Here is a 23,856-nt window from a genome sequence, read left to right on the forward strand (position 1 = left end):
AGCTGATGCCAGCTGTGCTAGCAAACCCTGGTGTATCTGCAGTGATTGTGACAGAAGTGTGTATTCATTGGTTCAGTTGGTCACTTCAGAGATGACTTGGCTATGTTAGCAAGAAAATTCCTTTCACTGGTGTATGCTGCATCCTCAGTTGAAGGCGATGCTGGCATAGGTGCGTTCTATCAATTTTGTTCATGACAAACAGAGGACTACAGGAGGCTATATGAACCTATGCTATCTATGTACCAAATACAAAACAGAGTTATGTTGAAACTTACAGGGCTCCACTCTTGCCATTGACTAGTGATCGACATACATCAGCATGATGTGGTGTCTTTTTTATCTTTGTTTGGTCTGGTTTGATTCATTGGACCTGTCAGACCTCACTCTCCTTGCAGCTGCAGCTAGGGCAAAATAGAACAGAGCTGTAACATACATGTCTGCTTGAGTGGCAGTTGTCAGCTTTATGTTCAACAAGGCTGACTTTATTCCCCCCTGTGGCCCTTGTATGAACCAGAAAGGACAAATACCAACACCAACAGCACATGAAACCCATTTATAAGACCTTATGGTCAATGGCTGATTAATTTAAATTAAAAAAACTAATAATAAATGCTGGTACAGATGGTTATGCACTTGTGAATATCTGATTAATATCACAACAGCCATTACACTACAAAAGGAGGGACTGGCACCTGTTTTGTCCAACGCTATAGCTTCTTTCCTATTTTGCTTAAACTGAATGAGATGCAGGTAACTGCATTTCATGTTGGAATAATAATGGATGAAGTTTGTAAATGAAAATAATTTATCTTGTGTACTTCAAGAGCTTAAAAACAAAACATGTAAATGCATTGCAAATTATGCTGTAGTACTTCTTCTATGTGATGTTAAATGTAATCTTTTAAGGTTCAAAATGAAGCACCCCCAAGTTTATTTTCTTGTTTTAAGAGAAAAATACTGAGGTCTTCATAAGGGGGAAAATGATTTTAAAATATTCATAGCCCTTGGAAAAGGTCAGAGACAGGGAAAATGATGCCAACATTTTAATCTGATACATATTAAGACAGACTGGCCTCCATTCAAGAAAGTATTCTAGTCTACAAAAATATTAAGTATGTTCAATTATGTATATAGAAGCTTTGGAGCTGGATTTTCATTAAAAGAATAGTTAAATTTTGCTCTTAATCTTAAAACTGAAGCAGTTGCCCCAGGCAACTTAATTCCTCTCGGTTCAATGCATTTGGTTTTGAGGTGTTAAAATTCTTACTTACATAGATTTAGATACTCCATTTTAATTCTTTTTATTTTTTACTAAATTAACAGTCAGTGTCCAGATTAATATCTAGGTGTAAAATCTGTGTCTCTGTTCTCATCCCAAAAGTCATTCTTCCAACTATGTTGTTGGATTCTCTCTTCCTTTTGTTTTTCATGTCAAAGTGAGGGCCTCATCTAACCTACCTGAGCAGCTGCTTATATATCAAAGGATATCATGCAGCACTATATACCTATTTGTGTATACACCTGTGTGTTGGTGAGAATATACATTACCTTTGTTAGGATTTTTTTTTTTAAAGTTTTATGATATCTACCATATGACTCTGTAGAAAGTAAACACAAAATGGCATCATTGTGCGCAATATATAACGGCACTAGAAAGTAGTCAAATGGAGTCTTGTGTTCAGCTAGCCCTGTTTTGTTTTTTTTTTTAATTTTATTTTTCGCTAGATGTCTACCTATGGACTGGCAGAAATCCAACTGATCCAAAACAATACATGCAATTTTATGATGATTTGTTGGCTGCCATGTTGTAACTAAAATAAAGTTTTTCTAATAATTTGGTGGGAACTAGAAGCTTTTAATACTTACTTAACTTCTACTATTTATACATCTGTTAATGTCTCTGGAAGAATACTAAGAAAAAGAGGTTGTTGCAGTTCAGTGGTCTAATTATTAATATTAGCAGCACAATTTAAAAATATGTCTATAAATATAGCATTTTCTCAGTTTTTTTTCCTTTTGCCTCTGCTTGCCTCACATGCCTTTGTACTTGCTTTTAACTGCATAATCAGATGTAACCAAATCCCATTTCCAAATAAAATACTACTTCAATTTAGAGAGCAACAATATGTATGATGTGGGCTGAATTCCCAACTGAAATTAATCAGCTTTCTAGAAAGAGTTCAATGTTGGATATTGCGGTTTTATGAGAGAGAGTACTGGTCTGATGTTAGCAACCTGCTAAAGTGTAACCTCTTTCTCCCTGTTCAAACTAGATTGTGTACGGTATTAGAATACAATGCCCCTGCTGGGTACGTTGTAAGAATATATAGGATGTTACTCTTTAGACAAAAACAGTGTTATGTTTGGGTTCCTTTAGGGTTGCTAAATTTCTGGCATTCCATCTGAGTTCCCTTGAAAACAATCCCCAAAAGTGAAGGATTATGTGGTTTCAAAAGTGAATCTGGATTCACCCATTCCTGCAGTACAAAAATAATGAGGATGAGTGATGTTTGAGAAAACATAGTGCTCATGGAATTGTTACGTAGCACTGAAGTGTGTTTGGGTGTTCTTGCTGGTGAGAACACCCCTGTTCTTTTAAGCAGTCATACCTGTAAGTACCAGGAGATAACGTATTTCAGCACGTAGGTGGGAAGTCCCAGTTCTTAAAAAAACAACTCTGGATTTTTGTGACAAGGTGAAGCCCATCTGCCTCTGTTGGTCTCCACAGTCAACTCCATCTCTCAAACTTGAGTCCCAGTGCTGCCTGCTCACTGCTCTCCTCTAACACCTGCCTTTAGGTTACATGGCTGCAGAAACCCGAGTGAAAAGCCAACCCGCTGACGATGGCCGATTGCCAGAATGGTGCCGGACCACAAAGCCATGAACTGGGTGATGGAAGAGCCGTTTGCTCTGGAAACGAAACCCAGCCTACGGGTGAGGACCGTGCTCCTGTGCCTCTTCTCAGAGCTCGCCGCTCGTGCCGTTACCCCACGGCAGCACTTCAGGAGGCCACCAGCCCCGCAGCGTGTCGCCGGGGCCAGGCCTCAGCAGCTGGGACTGTTGGAAACCCAAAGGCCTCGTTTTTCCTGTCACGACATTCAACGAACGGGCGCGATTCAACGAACCCGCGCGCGCCCGGCGGGCGGGCGGGCGGGCTCCCCTCGACGGCGCGAGGCCCCCGCGCGCGAGCCTCTGCCCGGCTCCTGCCCCCGCCGGGCGCGCGCGCCCCCTGCAGCCGCCCCGCCCCGTCCCGCCGCGGCCCCGCCGGCGGGCTGGCTCCTCCCCTCTTCCTCAGGAGCCGGGAAAGCCCCGCAACCAGCCCCTCTTCCTGCCCCCTCCCCCGGTCTCTCTCCGTCTCTCTCTCTTTCTCCCGGTGGGATGGAAGTCCCCGGTAATCCTCCTCCCCGGTAGCAAGCGGCGGCCCGAGTCGGTACAAAATGCTGGGCATGTACGTGCCGGATAGGTTTGCCCTGAAGTCGTCAAAAGTGCAGGACGGGATGGGGCTCTACACGGCCCGCAGAGTCAAAAAGGTGGGTGATGGCCGGGCGAGCGGGGTAACGGCCTGTCCCGGCCCGGCGGGGAGCGGCTGCCACGTATCACAGGAGAGCGGGGCGGCTCCTCCGCCCCTGAGCCGCCGCCACCGCCGCCGGCCGGGCTGCCGCGCTCCGACTTCACCTCAGCCCCGCTTTGTCGGCGCTGCCGCCACTTCCGTCCGCCCGGGCTCCCTCTCCTCAGGGGAGGCACCGCCCGCCTCCCCCCTCACCCTCCCCCGCCCGATAAAAGGGAGCCTCCCGGTGCCCGGGGCGCTGCCGCTTGGGGCGGGGAAGGGACGCGGGAGGCCGGCCGGGCCGCCGATCACCCTGCGGGGTCTGCTGGAGGGTTTTCTCTGTGGGTTTTTTTGTTTCCCCCGTTTCTCTTAAGTTGGTTTGCGTTTCTGGCGCTGTTCTGAGGGCAGAGCTCCTCTGGACGGGACTGTCTCCGTGGTTATCGCCTGGCTTCAGAGCGCGGTGCGCCTCTGAGGTAGAGGTACCCGCCCGTCCGTCGCAGGCTCCCGTCGCCTCCCTGCTCTTAGAGCTCGGTGGGATGGGTGATTAAACTCATCGTTTCGGGATGATAAAGCCGGGCCTGTGAAAGATGTGTTTCAGCTGAACTGCGGGTCTCTCAGAGCTCAACCAGGTCGTGTCCCTTGACACCTCGTAATGGAATTGAAAGGCTCCCGGTTATCTGAAATCCCAATTATAACTATCCAGGTGGCTTGTTAGAACAGATAAAGGCATACCTAAAGTTATGAACCCTGCATTAGTACACACTTCTATGTATTTTGTATGTTTTGCTTTCCATCTTTGTTCTGATTTTGGCTCTGAGTGGGTTGGGAGGGCTGCCTAATATTTCAGTGGTTTCATAAAGAAGGCTTAGACACCATAGGGTAAAGGTCTCTCATTTTTAAGGTGTCCCTGAGTGTTAATGGGAGGTAGAAGGGGAACAATTTTATATTACTTGGCTTAAATTTTTTCCACTGAGGTTCTGAACTTCCATTTGAAAACCCTGGGAGTTCACACAGCAAGGAAGGTTGTACACTACTAGCATGTATTAATCCCTGGATTCTGAAATAGAGCGAGCTCTAGAGTGAAACTTGTGGAAATCATCATCCGCATGTCAATTCTGAATGTCAGTTCAGAGTTCAGGGTCTGAGCCCCCTTCCTTTACACTGTTGTCAACTGAACCATTAGAGCTGTGTGCTAGGAAAAATAGAGCATTTTCTTGCCTGAATTACTCCACGTTGCTTTTGAACTCTCTTTATACAGGCAAAGTATGTGCTGTCAGAGCTCGGCCAATGTGAGCGCATCATACGGGACATACTTGCAAAACTGAAACGTTGCAAGTGTGACATGTATTGCATGTGGAATGCAGAAAGTAAAGGCAGAGGCAGTTGTAGTAAGATTTGTTTGTATTAGGAGTATCTGGTGACAGTGTTTGTTACAGGCTTGTCCTTTGTTTGGCAGTGAATTTTCTGTGCTGGTAGCGCAGACAGTTGTGGTATGCAAAGCCTTGATCAGAAGTATGTGTCTGACAGGCAGGCTTTGGTCTTTGATAGGCCGAGGAACCAGCTCTTGAGTTGCTCTGTGGGCAGTGGTTGAAACAGGTATTCCTTAAAAATGGCTGGAGACCTAAGCACTGTGTGTTGCCACGGCTGTTCAGAGAAGGGTGGATGTGTACATAACACAGATGATGCGCTGGATATAGCCAGACTGTGTGTTACTCTTTTCCATGGAAAGAAAAATGACACCTGAAGTGCTCTCAACATACTCTCCTGTCCAGTAATGAGGCAGCAGTATTACACTTCATGGCTATGATACAGAGTAGCTAATAGGTGTTAAATTAATTCCTTGGAGCTTTGGGGTTGGGAGGAGGTATTGAATGTGACACTTAATTGTGAAGTAAGATCTTAGGTTGCTAAGTAGGAAATGCTGCACCATTTTCTCTCTATTGCTGTCACACAACTGCAGTTGTCTTAACTGAAAGTAAAACACGTTTCAGATGATCTTATAATCAGAAATTGCAGTACCAACTCTCCAAGTGCTAAGCAATCATGCAGTAGGCCTCTGAAAATTCTATTAGCAAAGTTTTGGTAATGATACATTTTGAACTGCTGTTGTCTGCCATCTGCTATTGCAGCTTCAGGCATTATGCGGTGCTTTTGAGCTTTCACCTGTAATCGTAAAAGGTGGAAACTTTTTATTTTGTTTTGTTACCTTACCAAAAGCTGTGATTCTCTTGTAATTTCTTTTCTGCAACAGCGGGCCTTTGGTTACAGCAGCAGTGTCATAAGACCCTTGGTATAATCATCAGAGAGCTGCTACGTTTCTCAGTGTTTAGCTGTGACTGGAACAAGATTAGTCATTGCTGCTTTCTTGAAAGCAGCTGTTGAAAATAGCTTTTTTTGACAATTGAATGATGTGCCTTTCATCTCTTGAATCATTTCTGGAGTTGACTTTAGACTGTATTGTATGCCTCACTTTTATTGATCAGAGAGGAATTTGAAGTCTTAGCATGTTTTTGATCAATATAAATTGGCATACGACAGTATGTTTGTTAACTAGGACTAATATATATATGAAGAAAATGCTCTGGAAGACTAAATGAATAATTACTTTTACCTCATGGACCTTTGTGTTCCAAGACATCAGGTTTTGCTGTCTCTAATTTCTGCTTTCTCTCCGAATTTGAGAAGCTATAAAAAGTGTTTAGAAGTCTTAATCACCTATTGTTCATGTTACATTTACTTTACATTTAGAGGTGTCCATCTTGCCTTTTGCTTTTGCGGTTGTTTTGAGCTTCTGGAAGGTCTTAAACATATTGTAGTAGAGGTTTATTTGTCTGGAGTAGCTGAGAGAGGAATGATGTATGGTGTTTCTTGGGTTGAGTCAGTATGCAGCATTAAGCTGTTGCTGTGCTTCATCCCAAAGGTGATGTGTGCTTCAGTGATGGGTAAAATGACCACTGTAGGTGCTTTATAAGGTATCTAGGGATCCTTTGGATTGCAAGGATGAAAGTATTACTGTGGTGAGGGTTGTGGAAACCTCCAGAATACTTAAGGAAGAAATTAATCTCTATGCCATCTTAAGTGTTACTCTGCCGCTGAAGTGAGTGTGGGAGACTGGCTTTTTAGGTTCCTTATTCCTTACGTCTTCAAATAATTTCCATATTAAATGTATGGAGGTTTTTTTCCTTTTCCTTTCTATAGAACTAATACAGGTTATAGTCCAATAAGCTTTTTTTCATCTTGATATTTGCTATGAGTAATGAGAGATTCTGCAGATACAACTATGCCCTCTCTTAGAGCTCAGCAATTGTAGTGAGCTGCTTTCCTTGCTACTTGTTGCTTTCTAAGTGAATGGGGAAAGCCAGTTCAGCCTGGCAGGAAGTATCTGCTCCAGAAAAGGCCTACTTTATCTTTACTGAGCTAGATAGGACCGTACATTTCCAGAGCAGATTTCCTCTGCCACCGTCTTGACTCTTCCTCCTCCTTCATCTAAACAAACAACACAATCTAGAGCAAATTGCCTCCCATGTAATACATGCATGGCCTCTATTAGACAGTGGTATGTTTGCTGGGGTGGCACTCAGTGTGAGCTGAGAATGTTGATGGCTGGACACATATAACTGTATTGACTTTCCTGTATTTTCACCTTCATTGCTGATGAGGTACAAGAAGGAGGAAGTTTCAGTTTGAGTATTAAATCCCAGGATTTGTAAAGCTGGCAAGGGAGGAATTCTAACCTTATTTGATTAGCAAAACTGTGAAAGGTGGTATGGAGACCAGTGAGCAGTGAAGATGAAGCCCCATAGTGCCAGTTTTTGCTATCATTGCCCATGTTTGTGTCTCGATTACTGCTGTGGGCTCCAGTTGTTTTCTGCTGTTCCTGTCTTTTTACTTTCTGCTTTGCTGTTCTTAGTAATGAAATCTTCATTGCGCACATTTTAAAACACTGCTCCTAAATTCTGTTGCCTTGTTTATGCAATGCCAATTTTCTTTTCCTTTGTTTATTACCTCTTCAGGTTTAATTTTAAATACCAGGATTTTTTTATTTGATTGGTTGTTTCAAAGTGGAATGATCCTGGAAGTCTTACATTCCACTTCTTCCTCTGCACTCTACCTGTAGACAGTCTGTAAAAACTAAGCAAGAGGGAAAACATGTAGCAGGCTGTTTCTGAGATGATGGAATGTGCCTGGGGGAAGGGACATGTGGACAAGATTGATACTTTTATTAGCCAAAATACTGTTATTTTTAAAGAAACACCAGAGTTGCTTTTCATTATATAGTTACAATCTCTAATGCTTAAAAGTATATGGAGCTTTTTGATCCGAATACTGCCTAAAGGAACATAGCAGTCTGCATTCTGGTTTGTAGGGCTTGTCACTGCAAATAAGGACAAAAGGGGGCGGGGAAAAACAACCCACCTGTGTAAGAAGAAAGTCCTATTTAAATAATTTACCCTGCTGCTAGTATGATGTCTGTGAAGGAAAAAACCACCAATACCCAAAACTTTTAGAACATATCAATGGATGCTTTCACAGCACGTGTTATGACTAGCAGGTGGCATAACATTTTAATATTGTTTATGAAGGCTTGAATTAATTCATAGACACGTGCATACTCCCTACATTTTTAAATGGATCTCTCTGTATGATCAAAACCTCAGTTATTCAGTGTTTTGATTTGTGGTACTTCAAAAAGTAGTGTTGCAAATAATCTTGCAAATAAATCTAATGTAAACTTTGTGCTTGCCAGATACTTTACGTTTTAGTTGGATATCTATTGCAAGGTGCTTCCTGAAAATCTTACAAGAAATGTAAGAAATTTGACTTGTAAATTTCAGCCTTATTTAAAATAAAGAAAAATGGTGTTTCCCAAAGGGGAAATAAGCATGTAGAGGAAAGGTATGGTTTTAAGAGATTTTCCAAGCTATGAAAAGAATGGGAATGAGACTGCAGTTGAACCCTCAGGGATGTCCACCTTCTTGGCATATAGTAAGATGACAAAGGAAAACTGTCCCTTTCCATTTGAAGCTAAAAATAATACCTCTGCTGTACTTCAGTAATTCACTTGCCTTTTTTTTTTTTCACTGATTCTTTTTGTTTTATAATTATTCCTTAGGGTGAAAAATTTGGCCCCTTTGCAGGGGAGAAGAGAATGCCCCAGGAACTGGATGAGAACACAGACTGCAGGCTCATGTGGGAAGTGAGTAGTCTAGAGTGACATCATCACATCTAGCAAAAAGTGGTCTCAGAATTAAGCTTTTACCGTAACAAATCCCCCCCCCCCCCCAGCTTAAAGGTACTTAAAGATACTGTAGTGAGATTTTGTACTTACTGATGCTTTTAAAATATGCTTTTTGGGTGGAGGGGCATTGACTTCTTTACAATGATAAAGAAATACCAAATGATAGTTTCTAATCAATGAAGTGTGAAAAATATCAAGTCAAGCAAAACATAAAAATATAAAAAAATTGTGAAAAATTATTGAGAAATGTGAAAATAAAAAAAAGATGAAAGTAATTTCAATATGGGAAGATCATTGTAAGTTCCTGAGATACTGATTTATTCTGATGAACAGGTGTCAGCTCATAGTTTCCTCCAACTATAATATAAAACATTTCCTGCTGTGACACTTGTGCTGGTGTTTGGCAATTGTATGATAAGTGAAGTTTTAAAATTTTAGCAACTTTGTAATGCAATGTGTAGTTGTGAGATCTTTAGCAAAATAAAAACTTGGTGTCGTGAGATCTTTAGCAAAATAAAAACTTGGTGCTGTGGGCAGATGAAGGCATAACGAGTTTCAGGGCTCTTCTAAACTTTTTAGTATTATTAGGGAGCAACAATAGTTTATACACTAGACCTCGTAATTAGGTCCTTAACCCATCCTAGTTCCTGTCATAGCTGTGTATGTTTGTAGCAAGAATCTGTCTGAGCTTACCAGTTGAGGATATTACACTAGCTGAAAAATACTTGCAATAACAACACTTCCAACTTGTTATAAACACCTTCCTTTCGGTGCTTCTGTCCTGTCTTTGTAATCTTTTCTGCTGTAGTTGTTTGAGCAGAATTCCTTTCCTTTATTTTTTCCTTTTTTTTTTTTTCCCCCAGCCAAGCAGTTTCTATCGAATGCATATTTAGTCCTGTTTTACACTGAGAAAGGGAGTCATTTCCTACTTTTTCACCTTTCTGTGGTTAGAGGTGGAAGGATGACTGTTATTTTTTTGTTGTGTGGCACTGTACAAAAAAAAGCTTATGTTTGACATCTGGCTTAAAGCACTTTCTGTGTATTTATTACAAAATAAATGTTTATTTGAAAAAAAACCTCTAGCATTAACATTGCTGAGCAGCTTATAAAGAGAGCATAGTATTGATACAGTCTTAGCAGAGCTATAAATAGATTCTACAAACTGGAACAATGAGTGAGAGAATGCTAAAAGCCCATCTCATTAAACCCAAACTCAATATAAATATAGCGAGTGGCAAAATATTCTTAGATGAGTGCTAACTCAAGTCTGTGAATCCCTGTGCCTTTGTTTTCCCCCTTCCTCCTCCCCCCCCCCTTTTTTTTTTAGTCTAGGGGTGTGCCCAAAATACCCTTTCTCGGAGAGGAGGTGCGGACAATTCATTCCCCTCTCTCCTTTAGTTATGTACTCAGAGTAACTGATTTCATCTTGTTTGTTCTCAGCTGATAAAACCCCAATACAATGTGCTTTTATTACAAATGTTTGCTGAATACAGTACATGTTAATGTGCCCTGGCTCACTTGCCTTTTCATGATGTTTCTGCAGGTTATTTTAAATCAGTAAAATACTTGAGCTAGGACAAAGTTTTCAGAAGGGATGGTGAGTGGATTATAGCAGCAAGAAGGTATTTAAGTTTGTTGGAAAGCCATATGATTTTCCAGATTCCTCATTGGTGATGATTAAATGAGATTTATCTGTTTCTGTAAGACAGAAAATAAAACCCAAATACATGTATTTACTGATGACACTAATATGACCCCATTGACAGCAAACCAGAAAATGAGTTTTTTATGAGCCGTCCTAAAACCATTTCATAATATCTTATTGTAACGTAGTTTTGAGAGCCTTGAAAAGATTCCTGCATACCAAATTTTATGACTTCCTGAAGGTTTGAACCCAAGTCGTTCATGTTTACTGAAGTTGATCTGAACGTGAGCTTTATAATATAATTTAAATCATGCTGAGAGTAGTCTTAAGTTGAAAATCGAGACCAGGAATGCAGAAAGTAAAAAGTTGAACAGTCCAAGTAGATGGTTATTCCAGATACTGTGGGAGGCAGTCACAGCAACTAGCCAAGTCTGTGCATAGTCAGCTGTACCAAAGATATTAAAAATAATTAATCTGAAGACTGTTGGATGAAGGCACACTAAAGCCTGACCTCACAGTCTGATGGCAGTCAAAAAAATGCGTTTTCAGAGAGGACACCTTTAGAAAGCAGGCTAAGTATAGAGGCTTTTTGTAAGTCAAGTAAAAATGAACATTAATGGAACATTTCTTTTCTTGGTATGTGATGCCTGGGATCTGAGCTTCAATTTTGTGGAATAGTTTTCTGTGAGGAAGTTTACCACATGCATTTCTAGTTGCGTAGAGTTGTGGTCTGTGATGTGGTCTGTTTTGATCAAGCTATTTCTTTTTCTCTGACACCAGGATTGTGAGCTGGCATCTTTAAGATGTCATGTTGAGACAGAATTGTACGCGTTATGTTTTCTTTTGGTCTTTGGGAAAACATGGAACCCCAAAAATTTATTGGGTCCAGTGATTTTGTTAAATAAAGTTCTGAGGATGTTAGAGTTTGTGTTTGAATTAAATACAGCAGAATGCTGTTAGTCTGCCTGTAACTTGCATAGTTTTGAAGAAATCAAAGGTTTATGCTTGCTCGTTCAACAGATTCCAGAGGATGTGGTGTGGGGGGAAGCATCCTTGATCTTGCTGTTATCTTTGTAAAGAGCTATATGCTGAAATGTTTTATTTACAAGTGATGTGAAAGTGAAAAAAAGCAAACCCGTGGTAACCATATAGTTAGCAGTAATAATAAAAAGCCAAGAAAGTGTCTAAATGGCTTTATGCTTTTTCTTTCTTTCTGTCAAAAAAACCCATCTCCTTGTTATCCCCCAGTGCCCATGTCATTATCTCTCACACTGAATTGCATGTTGTGCTAGTTTAAGTATGCAGCTAGTTGCTGGTGACAAATTGAGAGTTTTGTTCTTATTCTTAGCATCCCTCTAACACCTTGATAAAATACTGCTTCATTGGTCTGTATTGGTATACTTGGCATAGCAATTTCAAATTACGTGTATTTGCTGGAAGAGCAAGTGCTTTAAGGCAAGAACAAGATAATCCTTAGGTATTAAAGTTCACAAAAGTTTTTGCCTTTGGAGGCTCAGATGTCCCTCTGCAAAGGGAAGATATCTGTTCAGTTTATTTTTATTATTGTTCCTAACCAAGAAAGTGGCATTCATTTTGCTACTATTGGATTGTGGCAAGCACATACTTTTGGTGATGACTTTGGCAAATGTTAAAACAGGGAGGGCTGGAAAGACTTAGTCTTTCTTCAAATACTCTGACATACCGTGAAGAAATATTGGTCAGGATTGGATGGCACACAATACGCTGTGTAATGATGAATGTTACATATTTCAGGTTTGGTTTCTGACTATCTGCCAAGATTATGTTTTCTTCATTGTTATATTAAAACCGAGAAGAACAGAAACATGCTGGAAATCAGTCTTTCAATGGAAGATAATGTTCATATTTATTTATATGAGAAAATGAAATGAACTTATGTTTCTACTACTTAACTCTCATCACTTTTGCAGTGACAATTGTTTTCAATTAAATAAGCCTGCCTGAAAACTAGTGAAGGTAACAGAAAATCTGCTATTGGCTCCAACCAGCTTTAGATCAGAGCTTTAGATAGGTATGAGAAGTCAAGCACTTTAAGCTAATGGTGGTGTGGGGTTTTTTGTTGTTGTTTTTTTGGTGCCTTTTTTTTTTTTTTGATATCTTTCCTGTAAAATGTGGTTCTGGCATAGGAAGGCTTATACATACAAGGCATTAAGTTGAATTACGTTGTGAGTTTCATGATAAAATAAATCTTAATTTGAAGAATTCTGTGTTTGCTCTCAAGATGAATGTAATATTAGAAATCTAGTTCTTAGCAATATAGTCTTTATTTTTTTGTATGAAGACTACCTTCCAAATCATCACTCCTCAGACAGTATTTATGTTTAAAATTGTTTCCTTTTAATGTTTTTGTGTGAATCATTGTTTAATTTTCAGAAATGTTTTTTTCTCATTTCTTGGACAAATGCATCTGGATGCATTTTTATGCAAGTTGCATTTAAGATAACTTTTGCCACACATAACAGTCAGACATTGATGCCCTTTCTTAGTTGCAAGTTTGTGTCCTAAATTTCCAATTTTGTTAAATTAACCCCCACTGGGATAGATAGGTGTCCCAAGTAGTTATTAATATTCTTACCAGTTTGTTTATTTAGCTAAATTTCATTAATCAACTCTTTTAAAGCTTGATTTAGTCATCTTTATTCATGTTAAGTGTATGAATTTGTATTAATTTTAGTGACTTTTGGAACAGGCACCTTAATGATCTTCTGGTTTTGGTGATAAGAAGAATTTACTCCCAAAAGTGACTGAGAATGTTAGCCTCACATCTTCAGTTATGTGATTTATTTAAGATGTTAGAAAGTACATGTTGATATGTTGAGGTGCTAGTATTCTAATCTGAACTTGTTATGGAAGATCACACACAATTTGCTTAAGGAGATTTGGGTATCCATCCAGTGTACATGAAGTTCAACCTTTCTTGTGAAAGCTCCACAGAATGTTAGCAGAAGTCTAGGAACTTCTATAAGCTTTCTGAACCATGCTGTCTCTGATGAGGTCAAATAATGTCATGCACCAGAAGGAGCTTCGTTAACAAGAAGAACTGTTGCTGTATGTTTCGGCTGAAGAAAAAGGTCACGTATTGTCTATGTCCCAATACTTCTTAGTGAGTAAGCAAATCAACAGTTGCTGCCTCACGTTCCTTTTGCAAGCGTACTTTCTACAGCAGTGTTAAAATGTGAGTTTTTACTTTGCAGAGAGCTCTGTGATGGAGGTCTGAAACTGAGGATGCAGAAGTATTGCGTCTAGCTGTTTTATAATATTAACAATAAAAATCATGTTTTCAGCTAATCAAAAAAAATGCAATGCAGAAAACAATACTTTTCTTTACATTATTATTTGAATGAACATACATTTTTAGATTTATAAATGTTTAGAAAATGGTTTCCAGAAAGCAGGCAGTGTGTTTACTGCCTTCAGCAAAGATAACCATCTGCTTATTTTCAGTGAAGTTTTTTTTCTTCTTCTCTTGCCAGGTGCGCATGGTAGAGTGTTTGCAATTGCACTCATGAGCATTTTGAAGTAGCATGCATGACAACTTTGGATGTATTTTGAAAATCTGGAGATAATTTCATTGCAGCATTAAAGGCTAGCAGATGGAATAGTGCATGTTGTTGATGGGCATTACAAGCAGCTTAGACATTATTTAGGGCTGTGTAGGGTTTCATATGGTAGCTTATACAATGACTAGGGGCATATTTTTTTCTGAATACTTGTATAGTGACATGGTGTTTGTTAATGTGGCATAATTCAATGATGTCCTGATTGATCTTGAGGTAAAACCCCCGCATGTGGTAACAGTGAATGTCAGGTATTTCATCTTACTGTGAAGACATTTGACTAAATTAGTTCAGTGACGCCTTTTGTGTTCATTCTCAAGAAGATAATTCTTATGCACCTCAATTTGAGGTGCTCTCATGTCTGATGCATGCTTTGGATATGTGTATACATTTTAGGTGTTTGACTGTAGTGAGTGACCAAATATTGAGGGTGTTGTAGTAAAATAGAAAGCTATCTTGCCATGGGTTATCAGGCATGAATTTGAATCAGCCTTGTTCTAGGCTCGTGCCAAAGTCTGCCTGTACTTAAATACAAAACAAATTGCTACTTAATTATTTAGGCTAGGACATCAAAGGTGACTGCATGTCTGGTCACATCACTCACTGGTAATAGAAACTCCTAAGTCACCTCTATTGGTTACAGAAACTACAGGAACATCTTGGTCTCAGTGGTTGAAGGGGCCTCAGCAATAAATGGATCCTAGACCAAGATGGTCTACTGAACTACAGCAGGCAGCCTCAACTTTTGTGGATTTACCCCGTTATTTAGAGGAAACGGGGATAAGGTCCTGTTTCCTGTTTTTAAACAAAACATTATAGTATGATATCATCTACTGTTGACTATGCTTTTGATGTCTATTTCTAGCTCTTTCACCGATTCTCCGTGTTGTCCGTAGGCATAACATACAATCCTTCTAGGTCTCTGTTGATCCTATGAAGATGACTGAATCCTTTATTATTTAGCAGGGGTCTCATGACTTAAGAGCATTTTTAGTTTGGTGGCCTTAGAAAATCAATTAGAAATACTTTTGCACTTGAGTTCAGGTCCTGTTAAAATAGTTTTTAAAATCCTTTCTGGATTAACTACTGTAGCTTGGGGATCTTACGGAACACACCTCAAGCTAACTGGATGATTTTGCTTAGTTCAGGTAATACCAACTGTATAGAAACTGGGAAATAACATTCAAACATGGAATTATTCATGTAGACAGGTGACAGGTTCAAATGTCACAATTTTTAAATACAAATATGTTCACTAGCATTGTGAAATTGATACTACTTCATAAAATTATCAGGGAACCTCAGCCCTGTAAAAATCTTTTGCCTCTATTTTAAGTACCTTATAACTATGTAAGATTGTAACAGTTCACATGTGTATGGGAAATGCAGTAATTGGCTTGCAGATACGTTAAGAAAATCTTCCTTAAAGAATTTGCTACTTTGGTTTGTGACATAGAAGAGTACTTTTCATTTCCTCTCCCTGAAAGACATTCTCAGTTTTCCAACAATTTCCTGCCAGCATTAGTTGTGGTAGGCAGGCTGTCCTGAAGATTCTTGGAGTGGCTGCGTGATTGGAAGGGAGTCCCCTGGGGAGTGGACTGGAAGCTTTGTTGCAGAGAGAAGCCTGTTTAGGGTTCTTGGAGATAAAGCAAGGCAAGAAACCTTATTCAGTATGGGGAGGTTTTTTATTTTGTCGTGCTCCAGGAATATATCTGCTGAGTCCTAGTTCTGTGGTGTAGAGAGGTAAATTGCAGTATCTTTAAGTTTCGTGAGGAGCACATAAGCGGCTTGACACTGTCATCCCATTTTCTTCCCTTGCTGTTAGAGCTGGTGCAACTGTCAGGGTTGGGGGGAGATACTGAGGCTACACAGTACATTTCTCATGCCTTCCAGTGTCACTGATGGAGGGGTGCAGGAGGGAGAATTCCTTGTTGCTGTGGCTAGCAGAATTGCGTGGGCCTACGGTGTAATATCTGTGTTAGTGACAGCTATCTCTGATCCTGTCTCCTTGGATGTCAGAACAGATTTACAGGCAGACCCAGGTGTAAGCATTTTAGCTTGTATTTGTTGATATGTCTTCTAATTAAACTGATTTTCTTGTTTGGTGATCATGCCACAAAGCAAAAGGATGACTGAGGATTTTAGTGGAGGGAGCACCCTTTGGGACATATTCCAAACTTCATTTCAGTTCATTAATAATTCAACACAGATGATATTTAGGTGATTTTAAACTGAAAATGTAGAGTCTAGCTGTTTATTTAACTACCATGATTAGCTTGTACTGGCTTTGGGTTTGAGAAATATATTTGCAAAGCAAGAGCTGGTCTTTTTGTTTGTTTGTTTTAAATATTGATTAAGTTTGGGATTTACTGCCATGCTGCTCAAAGATTGGTTGTTCATTTAGGAAACTTGGCTATCCATGCAACCAGGGAGAAAAGGAGTGGTAAATGTCAGCAGTCTAGTCTGTGTTAAGTACACTGTTTTGACTGTTTTTCTTGACTTTTCTTCCTCACATCTGTGTATTTGATGCAGCATTATTTCTTTACGAGGTGAAAAAAGCAATAGACAATATAGCACGTCTTAAAGGGATTTATTGTATTCTTTTATCAATAGTTTCCTTATGTGTTAAGTCTTTCCTTTGTGTTTGATATCTCTTTATGGATTGGCAGAGACTGAGAAAGCACAACCAAGATGATCGTGTATCACTGAAGTGAATATAAATTATTCTTATATAATTCGAGGATCAAGCAAATGAAGAAGAATGGATGAAAAGGGAGATAGTGTAACATATGTTTTTTATAATAGGATCTTTATTGCTTCTCTTTCCAACTCAAGTCAAGACCTGATGGAAACCTTTATCGGACCTACATGGTGGGCTTCTATATGCCATACTTTGGTAGCTAAATCACAAAGCCATTATTTTGACTTCAATTACTCAAAGATGCTAATCTGCAGTGTTAACCATTTTCACTGAAAGTGAGGTTCTACTCTGTGGATTACATATTTAGAACTGGATGTTTATTACAGTATAATCACTGCAGTGCTGCTTCTTGGCAGGTGACTTTTCAGGAGGTGAATACACCATTAGCATGTATTTTTGTCTAAATTTGAAGCTTGCTTTTATGGTTTGATTGCACTCATTCTGCCCATGTTCCTAACAAAAACAGTGCTTCCAATAACAAGCAGGCATTACTTCCCAAGGTGATAGTCACATAATGACAAAATGGCTGAGGTTGGAAGGGACCTCTGGAGGTCATCTGGTCCAGCCCCCCCGCTCAGGTAGGGCCACCTAGTGCTAGCTGCCCAGGACAGCTTTTGAGTATCTATGTCTTTGAGGATGGAGACTACACAACGTCTCTGGGAAACCCATTGCAGTGCTTAGTGTTAGATAATGTTGTTTCCAGGTGCATTTGAATATGTAGGTTTGACACTTTTCACTGTGGTTAATCTGTGTGTTCGAAAGTAAAATAACTTTTAAAGTTTGAAATATTGGCACTTTTTCATGATGTGTCCTTCTTAAGATATGATGTCTTCCTTTGGAAGAACAGTAATAAATTTTGAAGACTTGTATTTGTTTGCAGAACTACAGTAGGTTTTTTTGACTTAATCTGAGAACAACGTGCTGTCACCAGCTATTATTGTAATGGAATACAGTTTTTTCTTTCTAATGATATCTTAAATGTTTAGGTAATTTAAGCAGTCATACTGAAGAAATGTGATATTGCATCTATTAGAAACAAATATAGCAAGAATGTGAGCAATTTAAATACAAAGCCATGAAGACAATCTAATTTTGATCTTACATAGCTGAAATGCCTAGCTCTTAGGAAATACCTGCGCTGGATACTTCTTGTTGACAGATTAGAAAGAAAATATGTTCGTTGTATAAATAAATCACATGGAATAATAGTATGGCTGTATGACCTTTTTGCATGGCTATCTTCTGTATCAGTGGAGATTCAAGTGATCTATTATTTAAAACAAAACAAGCCATTTTTTATATGGCAGTGGCAGCTGTATTTTTTTCAGCAGTACGTGTTTTGAGGGGGACGAATGACTTGGTTAATATTAGGTTTCTATTTCTATTATTGTCATTTTTTCAATGTAAGCTGGAATTTTGTCACAGTATAGAAACTTTATGGATCTGAATGTATTTGTTTCCTCTACTAAATAATTTACAGCCCTTCACCTATATAGCATACTAATTTGTTTACTGAAATAATTTCCTATTCTGATAAAATTTCAGCCAAGCATAGTTTAAGACTGACTGCTATTCATTGAGGCTACATAGTTAAATTTCCTTTAGAGAGGCATATATAAAAGATGTTCAAGTGAACTGTAAAATAGGATATATGGAATGAATAAATGCAATTATATTGGTCCTTGATCTGAAGATAGATCTCCATCCAAGAGCAAGATGGATTTTGCCCTTGCCAAAGGAAGAAAAAACCAAACCCCAAAACAAAACCAAAAAACCCAAACCCATAGAAAACTTGAAAGGGAAGTGAGGAATATGGTTTTCAATAAGTGTTCTATAAGTTTCTGGGATATTTAGGATTGGTCTGGGGCAGTAAGAGTTAACAGTAAGAGTTAGCCAAAAGCATATCTACTGGATTTGGAATTTATATGAAGAAGAGAAGTTATATTTGGTGATAAAGAAGGAAAAAGAGGATTTAGTGTTGGAGTAGTGGGATGGTAAAGGAGACAGAACTGATAATTCAGGTTGGAAGTTGGTTGAGCAACTGGTGAGATTACAGAAGAGGAAAGTGGCAAAGATAGTGGAAAAATTGAATTCAGATATGGACATACTCTGTTTGTAATGGTTGCCAGTGAAGGTTGACATGCTTCTAGAAATGTGAAAGGAGGCAGAAATAGATGGATTTAGGAACTGGCTGTAGAGGGTGAATAGGATCTGCTAGAACATAATGAGCACAGGACAACAAGTGAGTCTAGAAGAATATCAAGTATGAAAAAAGAAAGTGAAGGGTGAAGAACTATGAAGGCAAAGATCACTGAATGGACATGGGTAACTGCAGGAACACAGAAGCTTACGAACAAGAGACTGAACTCAGTGGTGTTGGAACCAAATCATGATTGGAATAGCACAAGATTAGCGAATGTCATATCCCTTTTGTCCAGAACAAAGTTAATGTTGGCCTTGTCTGTAGTGTCAGCAGAAAAGAAATGCTGCAAAATGAGTTGAGGAGTGAGTTAAAGGACATGTATGGGTTGCAGAAGAAAATGGTCCACTCTTGGACAGTATGTTGGAGAAGGAAGGTAGAACAATAATAATGACTTTTGAGGAAAGGAGAAGGAATTGGAGACAGGAAAGCTTACAACCTTAATTTGGAGAAAGTGATGAGAGACAGACCGAATGACAAAAGACAGGAAGGTATAAGAAGAATTAGGTAGACTGTAGGAGTTAAAATGCTGGCTTCAGAACACGTGAAGGAGGAGAACTCAAGAAAGGCAAACTGGAAAAGGGATGATAGGGTTGGAATGGGAAAGGACCTCTCAGGTTGTATCAGTTTCTGGCAAGATCATTAAAAAAAAAAAAAAAAAGAGGACTTGAAGGAACAGAGAGAGAGGCAAGAACATGAGCATCAGTGACCATGCTGTCAGATTAGGGAGACCCAGGAGTCAGTCATAATACTTGTTTACTAAAGGAAAGGCTAAGAAAAGAGAGGGGGAGCTCAATAAAGGAAACTGACACCAGTTGTGGGATTTGAGTTGCCCCCCTATTCTGAAGTGAATAAATATGCTTATAGAAGAAGGTGAATGTGCACCACAGCTGTGAGTATCTGTTGAATGCAAGATTCACTTGTTGAGCACAAGCATGCCTTAGTGTTTAACATGTTTGTGTGTGTTTGGTAAACAATTTTAATTTTGCTTTTTTTTTTTTTTTAATGTTTCAGGTTCGTGGGAGTAAAGGTGAGGTCCTTTATATCCTGGATGCAAGCAATCCACGCCATTCTAATTGGCTGCGTTTTGTCCATGAGGCTCCATCACAGGAACAGAAGAACCTGGCAGCCATCCAGGTAGATTTGGTGGATTCCTACCATTTGCTTCCTGTTATTGATTTACTAATTTATCCCCTCTTTGGTCTTTATGTCTTGCAGTAAAATTGCAAGATCTGAGAAAAGTAGCAAACTGCTTTCCTTTTCCTACCTGTCTTTCTAGAAGTGAACTATTGTGTTTAAATATAATACCATAAATAAGATTGATAGGATGAAAGACCAAAGAGGTCCTTAGAATCTGATATTCTTTGAAAGGTTTATATTAATCACTGTGATGGAATTGTGCTGAATCACTTACAGGAACTATTTCTCCTGGCTTAAAGGGAACAGTTTACATAAAAAAGAAAAAATTTCCAGAGTAGTTAACTCACTACTGTAACAACAGTTTAATTTTCTCACTACAGCCTTACTCAGTCAAGTTAAGCTTTTGCCTGAATATAGTTGTTTTCTTGTCAATGTGGAAATTAAAAAGATAACTAGGTAACTATGTACCTGGCTGAATCAGGACTAATGATTTAGAGGCCTAGTTGTGTTTCATGCCAAACTTAGGTATGGGCTTAGGTGCGTGGAAAGCAGGATCATGCATTTGCTTTATAGTTTAAAATTTAATATAAAAGTGTGACAGGTTTGAAAGCAAGCATGATGCTTAAAATATTCCAGTAGAAAAAAGAGAATTGAAGGATCTAATTATCTGATAGGATGATCAGGCAGTGCTTGAGGATAAGTTAATAAAAAAAGATAATTTTCTTTTTCTAGTCTTGGCCGTGGATCTGAATTTATCCAGCTTATTTTTACATTTTTATATTTGTCATTTGCAGCATTCTGTGGTAATGAGTTCCACTGTTTTAATTACATGTTATGTTGAAACATGCTTTTGTTTTTCTTCTAGAAACTTCTAAATTTCACTTGATTCCCTAGTCCTTGTATAACAGTGAATAGTTACTTTATGTTCATTTTTCTGTGCCATCCTTGGTTTTATAGAACCCTATTATCCTCTCCCTCTTACTTGACAGCTCTTTTCTCAAGCTGAAGAGTCTTAGTCTGTTTAATCTCTCATTTTTGGAAGCATTTGGTGACTTTGCAGAATGCAACAAAGACAGCGATGTTTTTCTAGTTACAGCTATTTTCCTTTTGGAGACTATGAAAGAATTGAACTATGTGCATATTTTTTTTCAACAGCTCAGTTTTACAGTAAAATAATTTCCAATCCCACATAAGTAAGAATTACATAGCTGTGTTAATTTTTTTTGCTTAAAATGTATACTTTCCAAAATGTTGTTCCAGGCTAACTCAAGCTATTTGCTGATGTAATCAAAATTTGCAAAAAGTTAGGAAAAGGAGGATTATTAGCATTTCTTAAGATTATTATTCTGCTTTTTCATCATGAGATGACTTTTTTCCTAGGATTTGCCTGTAGATCCTTGATGAAAGAATTTAATAACATAGTTTATTTTGAGGCCAAATGAAAAAAAATTATTTTTCCTTGCCAAGAAAACAAAGTTCATTTCTGATGAAATCAAACAGGAAAAAAAATTTATTTTAAAACTACTAAGTAGAAAAAGAATACTAGTAAAGCCCTAGCATGTAGTTCTGTAAAAGATGCATTACCGCTGTTCTCCCCCCTGCCCCTTCCCCTCTATTGGTACTCAGTGGCACTCAACACTAGTAATTTCAACTTCTGTGTTGATGACCTGTCCAGCTCCTTAAATCTCCTACTTGCCAGTGGGACTGTTAGCTTATCTGGATCTTAAGCAAGGACTGCATTGTGAGATTGCTGCTGCCAGTTCCCCTGCAGACCTGGTATCGGCCTCCCCCTTCCTGTCCCAGTGGTAAGGTTTTCTGTGATTTCCATTCCGTTGCATCTCTTACCACGCCTTTTCTGCATGGCTTTTCTTCCATGATCACAGTAGTTAAATGCTACTATTAGCAGTGTACTGCGCTGGGAAACCTAACCGGTTATCTGCCAGCCTTCACTTGATTTGCCTCTCCTACTTTGCAAAGCTCTAGTTTTACTGAATGTCAGTCTGTGACATTGCATCTCATACTGCTGGCTGAACATGACTGCGGTTTTGCTGCTGATGCTGTTTCCTTCGACCTTGTCGCTGTTCCTGTTTTACGTCACTGTGGTCAACTTCATCATCTGCTTTTTCTCTGGGACTGTACTCTAGGTTGTCATCTTTGGTTCAGACCTCTTTAGGTCTTAACATCCAGGCTACAGTTGAATTTTGAGTAACGGATAAGAAAGAGCGTTCACTATTCATCCATTCAGCAAAAACTCATGTCAGCACTGACTGAATGACTGCTTTGTTATGCTATTCCTGATGTCTATGACAAGTCAGTGGTTAACTTAGTATGACCACTGCCTATGCAATTATTTCTGTATGTTTTCCTTCTGTCTTGTCTCAGTCATACCGAATCTATCAAAAGATTTCTTGTCCTGCTTATAGTACCAAATATGAAAGGTCCTCATCCATGAGGAGTCCTAGGCATTAGTCAGTGATTAGCATGTCATCAGTGCATCGGCAGTGTGGTAGCAAATGACAGTCAATGTTAGCAAATGCAAAGTAAGGTTCACAAGAGGGAGCAGTGTGAACAATTAATGTTCATTATTATACTTTAAATAAAACAGTAAAATGACCTGAACTTCTGAATAGAAGTTTTAATGGAATATCCAGTGCGTATCAGTGGGGTTTTTGATAATGAAAATAATTATTTAAATAAAGAAACGGAAAGAAACTGTTAGGCTGTATTGTATAATGTTATACCTTGCTTAGAGTGTGCTTAGAGCTTTTTGCATGCCTTTTTAAAGGATCATACTGGAGTTAAAGGATTTTTTAAAGGTTTAAAAAGGTTTAAAAAGAAAAAAAGAGTAGCAAGAATGTTAGTCCTATAAAAGGTTCCACAGAAAAACATTTGGAAAAATTACAGGGAAAAATAGAATAAACACTATCAGCATGTACAAAATTATGAAAAGTATAGGGAAGGCAAACTTATGAAAACAAACAAAAATTTACTAAATGATCTCATAGGTTTTTTGAGTACCATCAATAATCAGCTGCCAAAGTAAGTTGTGTGTTCTATGTGAGTGACCTTGAAGCTGTGTAGATATGTATATATGTAGAAGTATTTAATAGCATATAACATGAGTAGGTGCTACTTGTGTTGAAAAAAGCTGAATATGCACATATTTGCAGGGTTTGATCTCACTTTAGTAGACGGACATGCAAATCCCAAAGCTCTGCTATTCCTTTAAGGAAAAAAAAAGAACCAAAAACCCAACCAACACAGCCCACAAATCCTTCAGTATTTTAATTCCACAATCTTTGCCTTTAATGATAAGCAGATTTAAGGCCGCTTAGTGCAGTAGCACTTCGTTTTATGGAGTCAGTGGGCAAAACATTGGTGGAATGTTTCCACTAGTGTTTCCCTTTAATTTGAATTGAGAGTTGCCTGCTTCCCACCAAGATGATAAAATGATGTTTTACAAAGAGGAAGAAGTTATGAATTACATCAGTAAAGTTGTTCTAGCTTCATTATCATTACTCAAGTTAACGTGGCTGTGGGAAAAAAAAACAGTTGCATTGCTGAACAAGTACCTAAAATAATTAAAAAAAAAAAAAAAAAAAAGAAGAATTCATGATACAGATTATGACATCAAACAAAAAAAATTCCTAATCTTAAACCAACTGAATGATTACATATTATATAATAAAGTAGAATACGTCTGCATAGTTATAGAAAGGGCTGATTTGCTAAGAGGAGAAAATAGAATAGAGATGGTTAGAGACTTTGTGTTCTAACTAGCACATTAT

At 38.8% G+C, this 23,856-nt stretch overlaps 1 protein-coding gene across 5 annotated transcripts in view; it reads left to right on the plus strand.

Moving 5' to 3' along the window:
- Window positions 1-3,302: 3,302 nt before the first annotated feature.
- The window catches only part of PRDM5 (PR/SET domain 5), an 89,595-nt gene continuing 69,041 nt past the window's right edge, over window positions 3,303-23,856 (plus strand). For 3 of the 5 annotated variants that reach the window (XM_030027590.1, XM_030027620.1, XM_030027600.1), the window contains exons 1-3: window positions 3,303-3,530; window positions 8,661-8,744; window positions 19,943-20,065. In XM_030027590.1, coding sequence (XP_029883450.1) covers window positions 3,438-3,530; window positions 8,661-8,744; window positions 19,943-20,065 — 300 coding nt within the window. In that variant the 5' untranslated portion in view covers window positions 3,303-3,437. Of the gene's footprint in view, window positions 3,531-3,899; window positions 4,157-8,660; window positions 8,745-19,942; window positions 20,066-23,856 lie in introns of those variants that run through there. The other 2 variants (XM_030027632.1, XM_030027610.1) reach the window with 2 other exon arrangements.

The sequence above is a fragment of the Aquila chrysaetos genome, chromosome 1 (genome assembly GCF_900496995.4).
Source record: "Aquila chrysaetos chrysaetos chromosome 1, bAquChr1.4, whole genome shotgun sequence".
Classification (NCBI taxonomy): Eukaryota; Metazoa; Chordata; class Aves; order Accipitriformes; family Accipitridae; genus Aquila; species Aquila chrysaetos.